Source organism: Drosophila elegans, unplaced genomic scaffold (genome assembly GCF_018152505.1).
Source record: "Drosophila elegans isolate 14027-0461.03 unplaced genomic scaffold, ASM1815250v1 contig_814, whole genome shotgun sequence".
NCBI classification, from domain to species: Eukaryota; Metazoa; Arthropoda; class Insecta; order Diptera; family Drosophilidae; genus Drosophila; species Drosophila elegans.
In genome coordinates this window covers 17,684,025-17,699,375 of record NW_024546167.1, presented here as the reverse complement: position 1 = coordinate 17,699,375, position 15,351 = coordinate 17,684,025, and the positions used below count along the sequence as shown (strand labels likewise).

Genomic DNA, 15,351 nt, shown 5'->3' with positions numbered 1-15,351 from the left:
CTGGCGCAATGAAATTGAAGACGACTTCCGGCCGAAGCCGAAGCTGAAGCTGCACTAATTACCGCTGACGTGCGATGGGAACTGAAGCCAGGACAGATTTCCCCCGATTCCACAGGATCACAGGATAAAACTCCGTCCGGGGGTTCTGTCAACTCAAGTTTGACACTTTTTTGCCGACAATTTATGAGAGTATTTCGGTCACAGTGGTTTTTTGGAACATTTTTTTAAAATAATTTGAAAGGAGCAATAGTTCCAATAAAAAATAATTTGATAAGGTACCAATATAATTATGTATAAAGCAAGTATAGATGATTTGAGTAAGGACGAACAAGAGAATATTTTTGCATAGCTAAGCAAATTACATGATTTCATTTTAAACTAATTTTAAATAATGTGGAAAATGTACGACTTAAAATGTTTAAAATGAACTACATTTAAGTTTTATATGGTTTAAATTTTATTTACTTACCGGTGTAAATCAGCAAAAAGAGACAAATGTTTGGAGTATTTTTGGGGAAATTCTAAAAGATTATTACGAAGTAGATTTTGTATATGTATTAATTCCTAAATATTTTTTAAAGCTTTTCTTTTCGTTTATTTATTTATTTAGTAGATAATCAACTCTACCCACTGTGCACGGTGGTTACGCTGAGTGACACTCGAGCCGCCTGACAACGCCGCCACTTAGTTTAGAGTTTTATGGGCGAGCAATTCGATTATTCTTCATTTACGTCAATCAATGTGGATGCTGCTTTTAGACGCTAGCCGCGCACCCTTAATCGCTTTGTTTAAATAGTAAAACGCCGCACGGATCGGGCATTTTCAGAAATTTAATATCGCAGATGAGGCAGATGAGTTGTTATTGTGGCGCCGTCTTGTCTGTGAAATTGTCTGCCCCAAAGTCTGCTTTTCCATTTCGTGTATCCCTTTCGAATGCGAAAATCCCTCTGCTGTTCTGTTGACTTTCCTTTCATTTCGCAGCTCTTCCTGTTTTTCTCGTCCTGCTTCTTGTTTATTTCGCTTTGCTGTTTACTTCCGCAACTTTATTATAGCTTTTGGCTGAGTTGCAACTGTTTGGCTGTTTGCTTTATGCTTATGAGGGTTAGGCCAACGCGTCGTATTAGCAACGTGGCCAGGATATCTGAATGGGGATTCGGGATTGGTTTCCCAAACGGAAGCAGGGATATCTTTGAGGCATAGGCATAGGTTTTTTTTCTTTATGGATTATGAATTGGCTAGGTTGGTGGGTGAGAATCGAGGCAGTTGCTCACACTGTTGACCAAGATTATCGGCTACTTTAAGTGGCCATTGAGAAAGATTTAGAGAAGGGCTAACGAGCAACTTATTATGTCCTTTAGCTTAAGCTGTTAGGCAAAATTGAAGAACTTATACTCCACAAGTTTTGGGCTTAATTATACTTAAACTTAATTTGATTTAAATCAAATAACTTAACACAGCAAGAGAACATAAGGTACCAATATAAGTACAACTATGTTTTTATAGCTGCTATGTAGCTAATTTAAAATCTCTTCAAAAAAATTAGTTATGGTTTAAAGTTAGACAACAATTTTTACAGTTATAATAATATTTCCATTAAAATATTCTTATGGGCAGACTTTAATTGTCTTTTATTTTATTATTTTAGTATTTTGGTCATAAAAAGGATTGCCTAAAAAAATAAAGATATTTTAAAAACTTTTTTTTTAAGAAACACCATTTTAAAATAAGCGAGATGTCTAAACGCAATACAAACTTAGAAAAAATTTAAATATAAAATGTTGTAGCACTAGGTTATAAGTAAATAAATAAATAAAGCACGATCTAAGCTAAGGTAGATAATTGTGCGAAAATGTAATGGTGAAGAATAGTTGGGAAGCTTAGTAAATTTTAAGTATTAGTACAATTTTAAGCCTTCATCTTTAAATTGTTTAGAACGGACTCTTTTGGATTGAGTGAATACGGATTCAACAAAGCAATTATAATGGCTCTATGATGACTCTAAAATCAAAAGAAACATTTTTAAGAAAATAAATGATCAATTGTTACACCACTTAAGGGCCTCATAACTAATGATATCCATTAGATTGGCAACCAATTGAGCCACAAACTTGGCCAATATAAAAAGCATCACGCACAACTTGAATCAATCAAACTCCAAAGAAGTAAAGTCACTTATTTGTGGCTGGTCAATAATCAAGAGGAGCGATGCTCATTCATAAATCGTTGTATTTTCGAAAATTTTTTGAGCATGCTTAGGTGTTTTGAGCGTCCCCCAAGCAGACAGGGAAAAATATTCAAAATGGCTGACATTCTGGGATGTCGAACGAGGAGGAGAATGCAGGACGAGGACGACTGTGTGTGCCATGGGGCAAAAAACAATGGAAAATGGCCTGGCAACATGTTAATAGCATTTCACGCACGACTGAGATTCGCATGCCAACCCAAAGGAGGTGGTACATTCCCATGTACAAGAGGACTTCTGATTGGTCCTCCACGGGCAGGTGGCTCGGCATACCCCCACCGTGGCCCCAAGTATCAACGGCTACTGTTGCCAGCCGCCAGCGACCAATGCCGAAGGACGAAGGACTCGTCAGGATTCTCGGGCCTGCGCAGCTTTCGTTTCGGTGGAAAGCTTTTCACCACAGCCCCTGTGCGAAAGGGACAAATGCGTTGATTATGCTGCGGAGGAGCATAATCCGCTGGCAGGACATCCATCTGGGCAGACAAGAAAGGCGAATGCGGGCGCTTTTAGTTTCACTTCGTGCGTTGTCCTGCTGAGGCCAAAAGCGAGCCGTTTGAGCTGCGGGTAAATGGCTGGAAAAATACCATTAAAATAGATCAATAAATAAGGATATATGGTTACAAAATATCTGAATAATCATTCGCATATAGAGAGTGTATCGAAAAAGTGCTGATTTATGGCGAAAAGTGAAAAAAATCGACGGTTTCTGGCCCACCCGTCGTAATACCCTTGAAAAGAAAAACTCACACATTCCAGTGGTTGAAAATTTCCAGTGTATATACTACGCTCCTCCCCCTTCCTCCATCCCCCAACCCTCTCCACCTCTACACTAGTTTTCCCCATACCGTGTCTATATATTGGATACATTCCAGGCCGAGAACGGCAGCTTATGTATCCAAGTATTCCGTCGCCACCTGTCCTCCGCCGATCCTCAAATGGAGGTCCACATCGCGGCTGATTTTGAACTGGCTGTCACACAGTCTTCAGACAGAGTTGGGTTCGGATCGGTCCTCGTCCTCGTGGTCGTCGGTTCCATAAAATCCAGCCGCCGGTCTCGTGGTCAAACTCTGTCTGGATGTTGTCGTCCCACATTCTAAGTTCTTAATTGGTTTATCCAAAGTTTTTATGTTCAGTTCTCAATTTTACTCTTATTTTTGCGAGGCGTGTGTTGCCCAGAAAATGTGAGACTTTAAAACACTTAAATTATTTTTTTAAACATTTTAGAGATTAAAAATAAAAAATTAATATATTTTTAAAAAACTTTAAAGTATTAAACTCAATTTCACCATTTTTTACTATCCCATTTACAGCGTATCGCGTAGTGTATAATCAAGCTATATAATCTGTTATCTGTGTACCTTATTTGTGATATCCTAACCAACAACAACAAAATTAAATGCTTAACAAATTTTGTTGACTAATAAAAAATAATTTAAGCCAAATTAACTACCGAACACAAACTGTGCTAATATTTTAAACAAAGGAAGATTACATAATCGGGCACAACGGCGAAATGGATTACGTAACTCTAGTGTGGCATGTAAGTAGGCGTTGAGGCCAAAGGTCAAAAGTACAACGATTTTGGGGGAAGAGCTTCAAATGGAATCTTCTGGGAATTTAGTGAAAAACGCCAAGGAATGCTGACCTTTTTTATAAATTTCATTGTATTAAAAAAGGAACTTTTAAATGCTTGACAAAAAATAAATAAAGTCTAATTGAAGGTCCTGTTTATTAATACTTTGAAATAATAATTAATAATTTTATTAAATAATTACAATTTCTTTGCTACATTTCATTTCATTTTTCTACCAAAAAACAATATTATTATTGTTACATTAGATTCATAACATTAGCCTGTAGACAGGCTTGTGTTAATAATTTCAAGTCTCTAGAGACTTATATTCTAACTAAATTTTAAGAAAGTGTTTCTCATGTCCTTAAGATGAATCCTGATTAATGTATCTAAAATGTTTTAAAAGTGCCAATTAAAATAGTTTTTATTATGCTGCAGAGGTTTTTTATAAAATTTCTCTCCTTATTTTTGCTAACCCTATTCAGAAGAGATTACTCTAACCAAAAAAGGCTCAAATTTCATCCACACACTAAATGAAGCGTAAAAGGCAATCAAAATAGCCAACAAAGCCAGAAATATTTACAAAATGTTCTCCCGGCTCAGTAGTTACCCCACACCCATCCAATAACACTCGTTCGTTTCCCTCATCACTCCCATCGGAGACCCAAGCAAATTTATGAACATAAGCCGCTTACAAGAAATGTGCAAAATGATGAAATTGTACGAAACTTTTGCTTATCAGCAACAGAACACAAATTGTTGGACCCATTAATAACCGGTACAAATCTCTTTTTCAGGCACTGTAAATGAAAATGCACAAGCTTTCCGCTAATCGAAATTATATGGCGACCAACTGAAAATCCCCTGCTGAGTGCGCGAACCAACCCGAAAATATAGTCATCAAATTTGTGCTGGCTTCACGGAAATTAGCCGCCGCCGATTCGCCACGCTTATATACACGGCAATCCGCCGTGAAGTAGGCAACAAAATATATTTATGCGCCCAAGTGATAACAGCGGAAAAGCCAACGAAGCACAACAAGCGCTGACTTTCACGGAGGAGGATTCGGCGATCCGGAGACAGGGGCGGAGTCAGAAGGAGTCTGGGAAAATCAGGGACACGAGCGCAGCAGCAGCATGAAGGGTCTGACGGCGTTTAAGGAAAAGGCGACGGGCGTGTTCGGCGGGTAAGTGTGCCAGACGAATCGAATGTGATATTATAAGCATAACACCAAGCAGCAGGGTTTTGGTTTTGGGAAACCAATGAAATGCGATAAGTTTTAATTTAAATTCAAAACTTTATATTTTTGATATACCCCATTAAAAATTTCAGAAGTAATAGTTATCTTTACTTGTAGCTTTAAAAGAAGTTTTTGTGTTTTGATTTTTTTATATTTTTTGGAATTTTAAAGCTTAATGGAAGCTATAAATAAAATGTTGGACAATTATGTAGCTATATATAGCTATACAATAATCCCATAAACTGTTTTAAGAGATATATAAAACTTTGGCAAAAGATTGCGTCAATAATTTTTTTAAAAAAAGACATCCCTTAACTTTATTTATGATCCAAATCTTTGTTTACCAGTGTACAGCGATGACGCTGAGCAATATGCCTAGGATGAAATATGATTGTAATCAAATGGACTTTGGAAAGAACAAAAAAAGTGAGAGAGTTTAATTTAACGCAAGGCTGGTCGGTGTTCGTGGTTGGTTGAACTTGACCATTTCCAGGATAATGCAGTAAATATGTACCGATATTGATACGCACTGTCGACTGGCCGACGTCGCGAAACTTTGGCACGTGTCGCGCCCCGGAAAGTTGTAAAATTATTGGCATGCTTAGCAAGTCATTAGAGGTGGGGGCTAACCGAGGACTTACAGGACTCGCAGGTTTTCCAGTGGTGACAATGAACGCGCTGGCATGCCGACGAAGAGCACACCGGTGGCTCAGGAATTCCGGGCACGTTGGCAGCACGTGTCCGGGAACTTAGGCGTACGTATACGCCGGCACCTTCGATTCCGGGAAACACACAATAAAACCCTACTGGGGCACATTGGGCAAACACTCAATGAATGTGTGTGTGGTCCTGGTATGCAATTTTATGGCCACACCTCGCCTGATTTCTCAAGGACCTTTGGGCGCAAATTAGAAATTGGAACAATAGGTGGATTGGATCGCTTTCATTAAGGAATGTGTTGCATACCGACGAAGGGCTGTTGCTGCTGCTGCTGCTGCAGTGGCTCACGCAAATGAAATTGATTTTTACGACCCGTTTCCGTTGCCGTTGGCAGGACCTGCCGCTGAAGCTCTCGAGTGGCACTTGGCGCGAAGAAATTGAAATGCCTCATCGGGGGAGCGCTCAAGGAGTTCCTTTATCCTTATCCTTGCCAGTGAAAATGAAATTAGAATTGCCATTGAAGATACGCGGTCGTGTCGCTGACAAGCCACCACTTTCTCTTTGCCGCCCACTCCAAATGCCGGAGCATCTCAGTTGTCAAGGCAAACAAACTAATACACACCATCCATTTATATATTTTTGTGAATGTGCCCCATTTACATCTCTAATGGTCGCGTTTTTGTGGCCACGTTAAAGTCAAAAGCGAATGCCAAAATGCCTTCAGTTCGTGGCGCCAGTTATCCTTAATCTGGGCGGCGCCAAAAAGTCTGCAACATTTTTACTGACTATCAACACAGAACTTTTGCGCCAAACATAGTTTGGCGAGACGTCAAAAAAACCAGTCAAGGATGTGAAGTTATTTTTGAAAACAGAAGAACACGTGATGTTCTATCAGGACAATTTAAAATAAAGTTCTAAAATAATGCAAAAAACCCTAATGAATAAAGTATGGATTAATAGGAAACAAGTACTATTTATTTTGGAAGAACTAGCAAACAGCTTTTTTAATTTGTATTTTCTTATTCTTTGCTTAAAACAATTTAATTTATTTTTAATAATATATAATAGGTCATATATTCAAGGGCGGATATGTGCTTCAAAATATCTTTAAGGTTAAACAATAAACCTACAAAAAAATCAAAAATATATTTATTTTATACTAATCATTGAAAAAAAGCAATTCGTATAAAAATGTATTTGGTTTTGACTGGTTGTCTGGTTTTGAATAGTTGATGAATATTAAAATACCTTTAAGCCTAATCAAATTTTAAATTTAACATAATTTGTATTAAAACCAAGCTTTAACACCAAAACAATGCGTATAACTTTTATTTAATTTTAAATATCATCGGATATTAAATATATTTTATATAATATTACCGTAAAAATTATTGTGGAGCATGAGAAGGTAAATTGCTTTCAGAAGTTAATTCTAATATTCCCTAGATTTATACCTTAAGTGCCTAGGTCCTGAAATATCACGTTGAAATGGTAATCGAATCCTCGTTTGGCATATAACAAACCTAATGACAGACATAACGCAGCTGTCTTTTTTTCGCAGGGCAAATAAGAATTTCCGCATAAAATTGGCGTCAGCCTTAAAGTCGGTCAAGTCGCAAGTTGTTCGAAGGACGCAAGATGCTGCTCTTTCCCCTTTTTGATTTTTTTTGCCCATATTCAGGGGATCCTGCGTGACCAGACGAGGGTAGCTTTGGCGGCAGACAGTTGAGTTATGTGACAGGCGGCGACTTCGACGACGACAAAAAGTTATATCCACTGTAGTGGCTTGTTTTAGCTGGTGGCTGCTTATTAGTTTGTATTGCATACTTATGGGGACTTTGTCTGGAAATTTATGAAGAAAAATTCCTAATTCAGGGGAAGGGGGGTAAGGGCCATATCTCAGTTGATGTGTCACTTATCCCGGGTTAATGGTTTGGTGAGAGAGGGTGGTTGGGTTGTAAAGGTCAACCCCAGATATCATTCGGTATCAGCTAACACACATCCATCAATCAGTCGGTGACAAGGTCTTTTAACTGTGTTTAAACTGGGAAATCAAATCGGGAAATGCGATTTCGGATTCTTACCTGGTCCAATCAACTTTAAATACCCGTAGCCATGCTATCAGCACTTAATAAAATTGAATTTTATTCAGCAGTAAGAGGGGAAGTTTTGCCAGCAAATTCCTCCCCTCAAATACCGCAATTCCTTTGGGACCCTTGGGAAAAAACAACAACCACCTTCAAATGGGCGGCAGGTTTTTGGAGGGGTGGCAGCTGTTGCTGCTAACAAGCCAAAAATATTTGTGTTTTCACGCCCTCCAGTTGACCTGTTGATTTGGATTGCTAGCCACTCTAATTGGCATGAATTATGCCCCTGGAGAAAACGATTGTAATATACAAGTTTTATTGAGGGAATTGATTTGAGAAACTGTCAAACAAAAAACAAAAAATTTGCGAAGCTTCCAACTTCTATATCACATTAAACGAGAAATTAATTGAATAGACAAAAGTCTTTTAGTATTAGAAGTATTAGTATTAGAATACTTATTTCCATTCCCGTAAATAGGATTTTTAAGATACGCAGATTTCCAAACATCTTCATAAAAAAAGAAAAATTTATTTAAATGACAAATGACGAATGTTAAGAAATAAATGTTATGCTTTTGAAATATGTATATTATCTATCAATTAAATCTTAGTTAATACTTTTATTTTATTTCCCTTTTACAGCCTGAAGCCCAACATGGAGAAGTTCGAGATATCGCAGAGCTATCATGGCGGACACGGGGGCTACGAGGAGATGGAGGGCGGTGACCGGGAGGGCCGGGGTCCTGGAGGCGGCCACGCTTACGACGACGACGACGATCGGCCCGATTCGCCCGCCTCCTTCGAGGAGATCGAGCGACCGCCGCTGCGGAAGATCGACAAGTACTGCAAGGCGGAGTGTCCTTGCATGCCGGCCCGCTACACCATCGCCACCATGGCCTGCGTGGGATTCATGATCGCCTTCGGAATGCGGTGCAACATGTCGGCGGCCAAGCTCAAAGGAGAGCACAACGGGGTGAGTGGCTATAGCTACTATATATTCCTTTCTTCAAAAGACCTAAAATATTGCAATCATAGCTTTAGCTAATATATACTATTTTTCAATTGACCCAAAATATATCACAATTTAATAAGTTCGTTTAGTTTAACCTAATTCCCAAAGTATTTATAAATATTTAAGATTTTTATGTTAAGAAAAGCTTAAAACATCTTTTAAATCATATTTTACAATTAAAATTTAAGGCTAATAGGTTTTGTTCGAACAAAACTGAAGACCCACTTAAATAAAAAATTATATTATATTCCATCCCATCACTTCACTTCTGATGATACATTTTTTAAAAATTTGATAAATAACTATAAAAATGTTAAGAACTTGAGAACTTCAAATTAAGTTTTGTTGAAATTCCGCAATGGCTTAAATATTTTAAATTATACAACAGTTGACAAAGACTCTCATTAAATTCAGCTCACATTTGCTTGCTGAAACTCTACATATTAAATTGATCAAATTGACAGAATTAAATGAGTAAAAATAAATGCTATAGAGAGGGAGCCATCAAATTCTCTTCGTTTGGCGAGAAGCTGTTGTCAATTAGGGTGTGTGAGTGTGTCTGTGGGTGGATATCACTCAAAAGTCATACACAAAAGGCCACGCCCCCACATAGATACTTGCACAACCCATTTTGAAACTCAGAGCCCGGATGCTCGTTAATAAATGCCTGCAGCGGTTTTTAATGATTGTTGAACTGCCTGATAACTCACCCTGTAAATGTATTTATTTGCGGATTTTTGCAGACTGTTTTCATGAACTGGACTGTGGCCGTGGAGAGCCATGTGGACTCGTCCTTTTTCTGGGGCTATCTGGTGACGCAGATTCCCGGCGGCTTCATCGCCTCCAAGTTTCCGGCCAACAAGATATTCGGACTGTCCATCGTAAGCTCCGCCACACTGCATCTTTTCGTGCCATTCGCGATGACCCTGATGCACGGTCATGTGGTGATTTGTGTGCGCGTCCTGCAAGGACTCTTCGAGGTACGTAGCCCAACCATTCAGCCAACCATCCAACCAACCAGCTAACCAAATTCGATTTTGCCACAGATCAAAGCCGGGGATTACGGCTGCGTGATGTTGCGAAAATGGGGAGGGTTAGATTTTACTGTATGATAAAGCAAATATGTGAAATGGAAACATGTCCTAAGTCCTCAAAGGGATGGGGGTTCTGCCGGGCTAAAGAATAAATAACAAAAGCATTTATTTTAATGCGATTTCTTTGTGTAAAAGACTGGGGAGTTTGTCATATTTCTTTGACTCTGAAAGAAATGGCAGATACTTTGGCAACAACATATATGCTCATTCGATTTCGGAAACAGTAAACCAGTTGTTTATGCCTTTTAAATTTTTTTGGTAGACTTAGTTTGATGTTTATATTTTTAAAGCAAATAATTTTAAAGTATTCCTCGTTAAATGTCGTTTTTCTTAATAAATCTATCGGACTTCCGGATTAAAAATATCTTGCTAGTGATTTTGCAGCACCCTCCTTATTAAATAAATATCAAAAGTCTTTATAAATTTCTGACATAAAATCGGATATTATTGAATGTTATATTCCTCCCCAGGGCGTTACGTATCCGGCTTGTCATGGCATCTGGCGCTTCTGGGCGCCTCCCATGGAACGTTCCCGACTGGCCACGTTGGCCTTTTCCGGTTCCTATGCCGGCGTGGTGGTGGGACTTCCGCTCTCCGGACTTCTGGCCGATACGGTGGGCTACCAGGCGCCATTCTACGCCTACGGGGTGTTCGGTATTATATGGTACATGTTCTGGATATGGTTGTGCTTCGAGAATCCTCGCAAACATCCGGCCATCAGCATACCCGAGCTGAAGTACATCGAGAAATCGCTGGGGGAGTCGGCTCATCCTTCAATGCCATCTTTAAAGACGACTCCTTGGCGGGAGATGATGCGTTCGATGCCGGTTTACGCCATCATTGTGGCCAACTTCTGTCGGTCCTGGAACTTCTACCTCCTGGTCCTCTTCCAATCCTCGTTCCTCAAGCATAAGTTCGGTTTTAAAGTGGAGGAGGCGGGCTTCGTGGGATCCCTGCCCCATTTGATCATGACCACAATAGTTCCATTTGGCGGCATGTTGGCGGATCACCTGCGAAAGAATGGCATCCTGTCCACCACGAATGTGAGAAAGCTGTTCAACTGCGGCGGTTTTGGAATGGAGGGCCTGTTTTTCCTATTCGTTGCGCATTCCTCAACGGCGGTAGGTCATTAATTGGACAGTATTTTTTTTTTGATTTTATAAAGCTCTCTTTTCCAGACGGGAGCCATGTTTGCCTTGACCTGCGGCGTGGCTTTCAGTGGGTTTGCTATTTCTGGCTATAATGTCAATCATTTGGATATTGCTCCGCGATATGCCAGTATCTTGATGGGTCTGTCGAATGGCATTGGCACTTTGGCTGGCATCATTGTGCCCTACGCTCTGGATGGTCTCATTCAGGCTAATGTAAGTTGAGTTTTGTGGGAAACTATTAATTACTGTCAAAAATGTTTTTCAAATTTCAAACAACAAAAAATAGTGGGAAATCAAAGTAAATTTATTGATTTATAGCAGACAGAATTATTGTTTTCTCATCTCAGATTTTTTGGACTTATAAAAGGTTTCGAATTTTAGGAGCTATACATATTAATATTTTAATATATTAACTAAATGGATCATTAAATATTAATGAATTTTGATTTATAAATAAACTTTTTAGCCCACTGGCTGTTGGACAACCGTCTTCACCTTGGCCGCCTGTGTTCATCTGGTTGGGTGTACTTTCTACGGGATTTTCGCCTCTGGAGAACTGCAGCCTTGGGCGGAACCTCCAGCTGAGGAGCAGAAGGTGTGGGCACCACCAGCAGGTGCCATTACCAACACGGATCCCAGTCAGGCGGGCATGTTGGGCGACTACATGAAGGAGACCTCATTCGTAAGTGGAAAACCAACAATGTTTTTCCTTTTAAGATATCCTTTTTTATCAGTTCGTTTTTAAAATGTTAACTTAGATATTTATTATTGAAATATAATAATAATAATTTAACTACATTTTATTAAAAAGCTACCTAACGTTTAAGATAGTTAATAATAAAACATATTATGTTTTCGAACCCTTTAATTAACTCTGTAATACCATTGTTCACCACTTTTCCCACGAAAGGGCGCTCCCGAGTACAATGAGCAGAGCCAAATGCAGCAGTCAAATGCCATTAGCTACGGCGCCACTGGGCACGTGGCCAACAATCCATTCGCCATGGCCAGTGGTGCACCACCCATCGCCGAGGAGGATGCACCACCAACTTACGGGGATGTGTCGAACGCAGGACAATATGGATACACGCAAGGACAAATGCCGTCCTACGATCCGCAGGGATACCAGCAGCAGCAGTAATGGACTCACTGATATATATCATAGTCTTTAGTTGTAGTCGAAAATCGTTTGACGTTTATTGTTTGTTCTTGGTGTGCCGTTAAAGTTTTTTCCCCATACTCTCTCTAACTTTCTATTTGTTGAGTTCCATTGATGAAGGGATCCCAAAAGCCTTTCGGAGATATATATACTATACATAAAAAAATAACTAAAAGAGTATCGAATTTGTCAGCGAATTAGGGGATTCCATAAGCCACACTAACACAATGAAACTATGTACCTAACAGAGAAACTACATATGCATACACAGCAATACCGATAGCCATTACCATTACCATTACCATTAGCCCACATATAGACACACACTGGCCTAATCGATCTATATAGAAACTATAGTATATGGTACTAAGGCGTCGCTTCCGCGAATTTCTATTTACAAGCTCCGAAAAATCGAAACTGCAACACAAGATAGGGAACGAACTGGAAATATATAGTCAGCACTTGTGTATATCGTAAACCACATAATCCAGACAAAGCCCATAATAACTATATTTAAATCGGTATAATCGTATATATACATATATATATACTATATATTTAGCTAAAGATTGTTGTTGAACTGCAAACTGCACGTTTTATTACCGTTGATGATATTATCTTCTGTGTACGGAGAACATTTTAATCAAATCCAAGCAATTGTTGATGTTCGGCACGAATGATAACCATAAAAATACTAGTTAATCAAAAAACATAATATTGTTCTGTTAACTATAAATTGTTTATGTTTGATTGGTTTTATTCTTGATGCACCGTATGCTTTTGTGTTTTAGGAACATGAGCAAGGCATGATGTAGGTACTAAAAACATAACACTTAAGTAGATAGCCGTAGGCGCATATAACCTCAGAATTGGTCTTCATATGCTCACTACATTAAAATATTAATAAGCAAAAGGAACACTTTATATAAAAATGTAAAAGAATTTCACTAAGTTTGGATTTTAATGCCAAAAAAAATATTTTGGATTCAATGCAATCTTTCTTTTAAATTTCACTTTATTTTACGTTTCCTAAAAAGTTCGACCTCTTCTACGATTTTTTCCTATTTCCTTGGCTTGAAAATCCAAACATTGCAATTTATAATACAAAAAATAAACAATACACTATAATTTTAATGATATTTGTTAATTTGCTTTCAAGTACGAACATTCGTTTTAAAAATTATTAAATTTTCTATATTAACACTATTAAATCTCTCTAAACCAATAAATTTAAACAATTTCGAAATACCTAGTAGATTGTAAATATGTTTTGCATTAGGTAATTTAACTTTAATTTATTAATGCACCAAATATTATTTCGGAGCACAAATTTAACATACAAAATGCACTGTTACTATTTGTTTTCTTAAGTTACATGCACCGTTTGTTAATTTAGCTACAATTTACCTAAAACTTCCATTACTGCCACACAAAACATATTTAGACGCACTTACTTTCGCACTATTCAATTGAAAATGCAAATTTACAAAGAAATTATTTCTAATCGTCTGTATATTATCCAAACATATATTAGCCACAAATATTATAAATAACTATAAAAAGGTAATTTAAATAATTCACATTTAAATCACTATGTATTAAAAACGTGAACATTTTCTAACTAAAAGAGTCAATTCTAATACCGTAATTTGTACAGCGCAGCGATTAAATACTCACGCAAATACTCGTATAGAAACTTTAACATAGCTAATATATATTAAAATTTTAAATGTTTTTTGGATAAAAGTTCCAATCGAAGAAAACAAACAATACTGCTTGTGTGAGCGACAATACTTAGTGAAGTAAGCCTAGTTAATAGTAATTAATTTAATATTCACCTATTATTTCCAATTATTTAAAATCATAATTTGATTTTAGGCACATATTTTTAACGAATGCTTTGCGCAGGCAATTAAAAATGTTGGCCACTGGGGCGTATGTGTAATATTAGAATAGTTACAAATTCATTCTGTATATAAAACCATATTTAAGATTAATTCATGTTTAATCTAAAGATTAATACTTTAGAGACAAGCTCTCACTTTATCGATTTTATTTCTTTATTTTTTGTTTTTGAGAGATACTCAAGCTCTCGGGGCTGTGTGGACAATAATAACATAGATATGTTAACCAAAAAAGCCACGGTTAAAACTTTTGCTTTTGCTAAGATATGAAAATAATAAAATAATAAGTCGTTTGACATAACAGTTTGTAAATACAATTATATCTCGTAGTTGAATGCCATCATTAAATGCTTTTGTGAGTAATTTAAGTGTACATAAGGCCAAATTGAAACCAAAGCATAGCTAAAAACTAAACGAGCGCAACTTTAATAGTGTTAAACCATCAGTTTTTGCTATAGCCAGAGTCACAAAAGAACAGGTTACTTCTAGGGTATTTTAACTACTAGCCAAACTTAAATGTTGTACGTGGAAATAAACAAATGAAAACGCTAGGAAATGCATACACATTCATACAGAAATATAGGCGCACAAATACGAATCAGATATATGCTACTAATATAAATCATATATATACTAAAATCGTGAAAAGGTCTACGAAACTCTTTGGAATCTGAACCCAAAGAAACTTCTTGATATTAAAAAAGCTGTATCACTTTGGCTGGGATATCCAACCTATACTTAAACCGTGTATATATTTAGCAACAAAAGATTCTTTGTGTTCACTGAGAGTTCTGTATACAAAATATAAATTAATAAATCAAAATTAAATATATTATACACAATCGGAGATCCCTTTTCTGGCAACACCCGCCCATGTTGTATAATTTATATGGTAGTTAAACCAAATTTAAATAAATACTTATATATTTCATTGTATGCTCAAAAACAAAAAAAGAAGATCAAATAATTATTCCTAAACATAAACGAATTAAAGAGACTCAGAAAACAAGAAAACCACTGTTCATTTTAAGTTCTGCTTAGTTTCTTCGTCTCTTGTGTAAATTAAATTTGGTTAATAGACATAAAGATTCAAACCCCAATGCATGAGATCCGGCTATACGAAATACCATATTCGAAGGTCATGAAAAACAGAACGAAATTATACCTAATGAATTGTATTTGGAATTCAATAAAACGAACATGTTAAAAATTATGCCAACAAAATTGAG

General features: G+C 37.3%; 1 protein-coding gene across 2 annotated transcripts; it reads left to right on the top strand.

Annotated features, from left to right (window-relative positions):
* Positions 1 to 2,720: 2,720 nt before the first annotated feature.
* LOC108147979 (vesicular glutamate transporter 1) lies at positions 2,721 to 15,341 on the top strand. Of its 2 annotated transcripts, none has more exons than XM_017274786.2 (9): positions 2,721 to 2,806; positions 3,553 to 3,782; positions 4,613 to 5,001; positions 8,445 to 8,775; positions 9,558 to 9,794; positions 10,379 to 11,029; positions 11,087 to 11,272; positions 11,526 to 11,741; positions 11,970 to 15,341. In XM_017274786.2, exons 3-9 carry the CDS (start codon positions 4,952 to 4,954, stop codon positions 12,198 to 12,200), a joined length of 1,902 nt encoding a protein of 633 aa, XP_017130275.1. In that variant the 5' UTR covers positions 2,721 to 2,806; positions 3,553 to 3,782; positions 4,613 to 4,951; the 3' UTR covers positions 12,201 to 15,341. The 2 variants fall into 2 exon arrangements, with proteins under 2 accessions (XP_017130275.1, XP_017130276.1); XM_017274787.2 differs by lacking the exon at positions 2,721 to 2,806 and adding an exon at positions 3,210 to 3,423.
* The last annotated feature ends 10 nt before the right edge of the window (positions 15,342 to 15,351 follow it).